Here is a 6,971-nt window from a genome sequence, read left to right on the forward strand (position 1 = left end):
AAGATGTACAGCATAATGGTTTGACTTACATACATCACGAAATGGCTTACTAAGCCATTTGGAAATAAGTCAATCTGAAGTATAATTGACCTGCAACACTATATAAGTTCCTGGTGCACAGCAATATCTTTATTAGGTTTTTATTACCTCAATAAAATTGGAAGAAAAATTAAAAATAGATTTTTAAAAATCTAATAAAGATAAATGAAATGATACATGGTGTGGGGGGCGGGGCAGTAGTGAAGCAGGCACTGAGCTGCCTGCCTAGAGTTACATGTGTGTTCAGAGGCCTGACCCTAGAGCTCGACTCCAGCCATTGCCTGCAGATACGGGTGGTGGTCAGGAGGTGAAGGGAGGGCCTTTCTGGAGGAGGACAATCCCTCCTCCAACAGCGGCTTCTTACCCCCTTCAGGGCTGTGTAGACAGGCACGGCGACGTTCTTGTAGACAAGGCCAGAGAATGGCCCAGGTGATGCCAGAGCAGGAGGGCTTGAAGCTGAAGGGGCAGGAGAGAGGAATGAGATTCACTCCGGTGACATAACCCAGGAAGGGGTGGGAGGGAGGCAGAGACCTGAGCGGCGCCAGGAGGAGAGAGATCCGCATAGACAGCATTCCCTGAAACAAACAGCACTCTCGACAGACCGGAAAGACCGGGTGACAGATACCAGCACGAGGGACTCTTGCCAAGGTGAGTTACACGCCATGTGACTAGCGGCGCTCGCATCACTGTGGGGCCGCTGTGGCAGGTGACTCCGGAGCCACACACAGCAAGGGGTGGTGGCTCCTTCAGCCCACAGTCCTCGCGCTGCGGCAGGGAAGGCCAGCGCAGGTGGACGGCTGCTGGAGGCCCGGCCTCCAAAACCCCTTCCATCTCCGTAATTGGCTACAACTCTGTTCACGCCCACTCCCACCCTACACTGGATGAGCAGAACCCTGCAGCTTCCTTCTCCCTCCAAGGGAGCCCTGGCCACGTGCTTTCACGTGAACCTCACCTGTTGTGGGAAGGAATGGGCTTCAGGTGACCTGGCCTGGGTGTAGCTCAGAGTCCTCTCCTCCACGCATGCCCACCCTGCCCGCCACAGGAGCCACTTGGGACTCACCGCAGCAGGTGGCATTACTTCTGACAGGCACTTCAGACAGCCGCATGCCGGACGTGGCCACAGCGTAGATCCGGCTCTCCTGGAACAGGGCGGTGGCAGGGGGTCAAGGCCCATGCACCCCACCCACCTCTGTGCCCATCCCGGCCCTTGACTTTGGAGGCCGGCAGACCTGGGTCCACATTCACGCTTAGCCTCCAAGGGTAGGGGTGGGGGCATCTGGGGGCAAGTTAACACCATTTCTGGACCTCATTTTCCTCGGCTTTAAATGTGGGCTTCCCTGGTGGCTCAGTTAGTAAAGAATCTGACTGCAATGCAAGAGACCCAGGTTCGATCCCTGGGTCAGGAAGACTCCCTGGAGAAGGAAATGGCAACCCACTCCAGTATTCTTGCCTGGGAAATCCTATGGACAGAGGAGCCTGGCGGGCTATGGTCCATGGGGGTCACAAGAGTTGGACACGATTTAGTGACTAAAACCAACCAACCAAAATGGGCATAATAAATAATACCTTTCAGGCTGTTGTGACAATCAAATGAAATTATCAACAAAAACATCTAACGCCTAGAACACAGCCAGTGCTCATCAGATGATATTTATTCCCTCCCTCGCTGCGGCCCTTCCCCTTGGGGCAAGAAGTTCAGGAGGAGGGGGGACCAGGACCTGTTTCTCTGCATCTTAGAGCCCTAGAAGTTGGGGCACTGACAATGATGAGGTGAGAGTCCCATGGCAAGGACGTGCCCTTTTGTAAGCCAGTTGTTAGAAAACTGAGACATCGTTTTTCCCTACGGCAACAATGTCATATCATGGTTAGGCTTCAAGCTCAAAGTCCTAGCTCACTCAGACTCCTGAACCCCACCACAGAAGACAACAGGAATGCCCACCCCAACTCTTCCCTTGCCCCTCAGGGTTCCCTGGTTCTGAAGCAGGCCCACAGGCCTGGGGAGCTTTCCTTAGGGTTTGGATCCCTCCCAAACAACCCAGAAGTCCCACCTTTTCCATATCTCTTTTCCACTCAAGGTAAAGGGAAAACAAAGGCCCCTTCAGGTGACATGTGAGGCACAGAGACTGGGAAAGGTTGTTGGCCTGGTTCTTGGGGTTGGGCTGGGAAGCGGGGTGGATGCTACATCAAGGCCACTCCAGACAGGAGTGGCAGTGCTGGGGCACGTGGGAGAGGGAGGAATGAGCTGGCAAGGGCTGGAATGAGAGCCTGCGGTACCTGCAGGCAAGGGAAGGGAAGTGATGGGCAGCAAGGAGGGATTACGGGGCAGGGGTGGCACTGGGCTGGGGCAGGGAATTCTCTGCTTATGTAGGGCAGATAAACTGGGTCCAAGTGGTAAAATCAGGCATAAAAGAGATTATTCCTGCCAGGAATAGTTGTGGAATTCAACTACAGATAGGCCTCTGACTTCACAGACAGAAAGTGAAACTTGTGGGATTTAGGTTAAACAAATGCAAGAGTGTTTCACAGAAGGTTACCTGATGCCTAACTCAGACTTCCAAGATGGCAGTGGTGGTAAAGAACCCACCTGCCAATGAAGGAGACACAGGAGACGTGGGTTTGATTCCTGGGTCAGGAAGATCCCCCGGAGGAGCAAATAGCAACCCACTCCAGTATTCCTGCCTGGAGAATCCCATGGACAGAGGAGCCTGGTGGGCTACAGTCCATGGGGTTGCAAAGAGTGGGACACGACTGAGCCAACTGAGCACACAGCCCACGATGCCTAACTCACAAGGTTATTTTGCAGACTATCAGAAAAAGGAACTCTAAATCAGCAAATCAGTCCATCTAACTCCCTCAGATTGAGAAACGGCCTTCCTGCAATTTTCAGTCTCAATTTTTCCCATGTGGTTACTGCCCAGCTGGCCCCACCCAAGAAGATACATTGGGTTTTCTGGCCATTATGGTTCCCTAAAGTGACAAGCCCACTCTAGTACTCTTGCCGGGAGAATCCCAGCGTCGGCAGAGCCTGGTGGGCTGCCGTCTATGGGATCACACAGAGTCGGACACGACTGAAGCGACTTAGAAAAAAAAATGACAACAGTGATCCTATCTCACGGACGGAAGGAGCTGAGCCCTCCTGCCGAAAGCTCCCTTACTGCCCACCTCTGCTTTAGGACTCCAAAGCATCTGGATTTACAAGATGGCAGTGAACCAGAGGAGGAGAAGGCAATGGCACCCCACTCCAGTACTCTTGCCTGGAAAATCCCATGGATGGAGGAGCCTGGTAGGCTGCAGTCCATGGGGTCGAGAAGAGTCGGACACGACTGAGCGACTTCACTTTGACTTTTCACTTACATGCATTGGAGAAGGAAATGGCAATCCACTCCAGTGTTCTTGCCTGGAGAATCCCAGGGACGGGGGAGCCTGGTGGGCTGCCGTCTATGGGGTCGCACAGAGTCGGACACGACTGAAGCGACTTAGCAGCAGCAGCAGCAGTGAACAAGACGAGGGATGGTTCTGGTGGTATTCTAACCTCTCTTGGCCCCTGCCCTGTTTCCAACAACCTCTCCCCTTGCTGTGAGCCACTGCTGCACCTACTCATCAAATACACATTAACACACTGAATCCTCAGGGCAACCCTGTAAAGCAGGTACTACTATCCCCATTTTATAGAGAGGGGAACTGAGGCACAGACGTTCAGCAGCTCATGCTAACTCACAGAGCTAGTGATTCAGTCCTTCTTGTTTGATCCTAGGTGCTCTTAGCCACCACACTGAGCCTCCTTGGAGACTCACAAAGATTACAAGAGAAAACAGGCATGCAGCTTGGCTGTGGCCCAAGTTCAGGAAACAGCCGGCCACCATCTGATCATCAGAAATCTTTGCTCCACCCCTTGTGGGTGGGGTGGTCTGGGCACCACAAAAGTGGTCATATCATCAGCCAGGCCCCTCTGTCCTGTCCCTGAGGGAGCTTCTTACCCAGGATGGAAAGCGGTGCAAGGGGGGTGTGGGTGGTTTGTTCTCCAAATCCACTTCCTCCAGCTCTGTTCCTTGGGCCTCCTTCTCCCCTACAGGGGGTTGTTCCTCCATCTCCATCTTCTCTTGTTCCTCCCAGGGCTTGGCTCTGACCACCCCCTTGGGAAGGCTGTGGGGGTGGAAGGCTGAGAGGGTCCCCACCTCAATGCGCACCACATGGCTGAAGTGCCCAGGGCCTGCCTGAGGCTGGCTGTGGTGCCGCTTGGCCAGCTGGATGCTGTCCCGGAGGGTGCTGGGAGCCCGGGCCTTTGGCAGGGTCAGGCTACAGCCGGGGCCACCTTCCTTGGCAGAAGTCTTCGTCCGAGGGAGCGTCCCTCCCTGAGCAGTGACCAGGCCCTCACCCCAGGAAGCCAGAGCATGCCTGGGGGTACGAGGCCTCAGGCACAGCTGGCCAGGAGAGCCCTGTCTTCCCAGATGAAGTGGAAGGGTCTTGGCCTCTGATGTTGCTCCAGGGTGGACTGTCTGGGAACTAGAATCCTCCATGGGCCTTCCTGCTTTAGGAACAGAGTCCTTGCTCTGCAGGGCACCTGGAGAAGGTGCAGGGATAGCTGCCTTCAGGGCACCCTGGGCCAGAGGACCACTGTCCTGCCCCGCTGGCTGGGTCCCTGGTCCCAAAGACTCCCGCTCTGTGGTTCCCTGGGGGGCCACCAGCAGCTTCCCCGAAGGTGACATCTGAAGAGCTGTGGTTGGGACAAATATAGGCATATTAAGAGCTCCCCCAATTCAGCCAGTACCCACCACATATACAAGCACCCCCACGCCCTCCACACACACCCTACTCCCCAGTCCCCACACAGGCTGGCCCATTTACCTTCCACTGCACGTTGAAGGGCTCCCACCTGCTCCACCAGGTGCTGATTACAGCTTTTCAGGTGCTGATTCTCCATCTCAAGCTAAAGAAAAATGAAGATTTAGAATACTCAAGCCTACAGGTTTAGACAAATAATTCAAAACGAGATTAAAATCCTTCTCCAAGATCAAATCCTCAAAAAAGAACCCATGGTGCCCTTAACCCAATCCACTGATGACTCTTCTGGGAGCCCTGACCTCTGCCTTCCCTCTGGGCTCCCTGGTTTTGGTTGGGATAAGATTCCATTTGGGAGTCCTTGGGCTTTCTTTTTCTAGGTTGTTTTAACCTTTCCAAATAATGGTGAAATATAACACAAAAAACGCATTCCACACCAATGAATATCTTAACAAATGACTGAAATGAACAGTCATGTGACCACCACACAGGTTAAGAGAGAGGAATCTGCCAGCACCCCAGGCAACCGAGACTCATCCCTCCCCAGTCACACCGTCCTCCCCGCCCACGGAGGAGACAAGTCTTCTGAGTCTCTAAGACTCATTTCCTTGCTGTCTGCGTTTTACTGTCTAAGTGTGCATCCCTATGCTCATTCATGTAGTTGTGCCCATTAGAAATTTATGTAAATAGAACTTTTCGCGGTGGACTTCTATCTGGCTTCTTTTGCTCAACACACCATTCATGAGATCCAGCCTCAGAATGGCTGCATTTTCTTGGAAATGAAAGCCAACACACTTTTATTGAGCTTCTTTTAGCAAGAGGTCAGGGCTGTGGAAGATGGAGTAACAGGCGTCAGCTCTGTCCCCAAGGACTTATAGTCTAGCAGGTGACCTGAGTTGTGCACCCACAGAAGGGACAAGAGGCAAAATGAGCAGCTACCTCCCGCAGGTGTGGGTCACTTGTGTCAGGAAAGAGGAAGCCATGATGAGTGTTCGCTCCTCTCCAAACGTTAATTCCCTTTCCTTTTGTTTAGAGCTTTTTTCTTTTTTCCACAGTGCTATAGCTTCTAGTCCTGAGTTTCCTAAATAAAGCTGTAGCAAGTGATGAAACTATGAAAGGAGATGGACAGAGGTGGAAGTAGAATGGAGACAATAGGGAGTTAGTGATTAATGGTACAGAGTTTCTGTCTGGGGTGATGAAGAGTTTTGGAAATAATGGTGATGGGTACACATCACTGTGAATGTACTTAATTCCACTGCATTTGTACACTTTAAAGACAGCTCAAATGGTACACTTTATGTATATGTGACCATCAAAAAAAAAAAGTTAAAAAGAATGGCAAGGACAGAGGGTGGATGGTAAGGACCATATGTGCTTCTCTGAGGGAAACTGATGGGATTTCTCAGAAGGGAAAATCCTTCCTTCTCCCCAGACACAAAGCTAGCCAGAAGCTCTCAGGAAACCCAACCCTAACAACAGGAAGGGGAAAGTGAAGTGTCTCCACATCTAAGCTGAGTGGGGGACAAATGGTTAACAAAATGAAAGGCAGGCAAGACCCCAAATACAGATGGAGGCAGAAACACACAGGGGGACCAGAGCAACCCCACACAAGTCCCTCCCAGGTGTTCCCAGACCAGCTTTTAACTCACTTCTGCTAATTTCAGTGTCACCCATTCCTTGATCTTTGCAGCTTTTTCTTGAACAACTTTTGCCTCTTCCGCTCTCATCTGCTTCTGCAAGACGGAAAGGGCCTTTAGTTAGTCATGGCAGTCCCTGGTTTAGTGAATAAATGGAGGTGGCAGGCCCTGAGAAGAAATATTACCGGACAGGATGGAGGTGAGCCAGTACAGAAGACACATTCATTTATGAATTTTTCGAAAATATTCTAAAGTGAGAAAGGCCTTCCTAAGCATACTACAAATACAAATCCCAAATAGTCATGAAGGAAAAGACTAATAAATCTACATCATCACTATAAATTACTATACAACCAAAAAAAGATGCCCTTAAACAAAATTAAAAGACTAAATGGATGGCTTCCCTAGTGGCTCAGTGGTAAAGAATCCACCTGCCAATGCAGGAGACACAGGTTAGATCTCTGGTGTGGGAAGATCCCACATGCCATGGAAGAACTAAGCTAAGCCAGTGCACCA

At 51.4% G+C, this 6,971-nt stretch overlaps 1 protein-coding gene across 2 annotated transcripts in view; it reads right to left on the bottom strand.

Moving 5' to 3' along the window:
- The window catches only part of PLEKHH1 (pleckstrin homology domain containing, family H (with MyTH4 domain) member 1), a 59,000-nt gene that overhangs the window by 18,845 nt on the left and 33,184 nt on the right, over positions 1 to 6,971 (bottom strand). For both annotated transcript variants that reach the window (XM_010846719.1, XM_010846718.1), the window contains 5 exons: positions 6,468 to 6,551; positions 4,885 to 4,966; positions 4,017 to 4,753; positions 1,100 to 1,178; positions 404 to 495 (listed from right to left, as the gene is read on the bottom strand). In XM_010846719.1, the coding sequence (XP_010845021.1) occupies positions 404 to 495; positions 1,100 to 1,178; positions 4,017 to 4,753; positions 4,885 to 4,966; positions 6,468 to 6,551 (1,074 nt within the window). The remainder of the gene's footprint in view (positions 1 to 403; positions 496 to 1,099; positions 1,179 to 4,016; positions 4,754 to 4,884; positions 4,967 to 6,467; positions 6,552 to 6,971) is intronic.

Source organism: Bison bison, unplaced genomic scaffold, assembly GCF_000754665.1.
Source record: "Bison bison bison isolate TAMUID 2011002044 unplaced genomic scaffold, Bison_UMD1.0 scf7180017864239, whole genome shotgun sequence".
In the NCBI taxonomy this organism is placed as follows: Eukaryota; Metazoa; Chordata; class Mammalia; order Artiodactyla; family Bovidae; genus Bison; species Bison bison.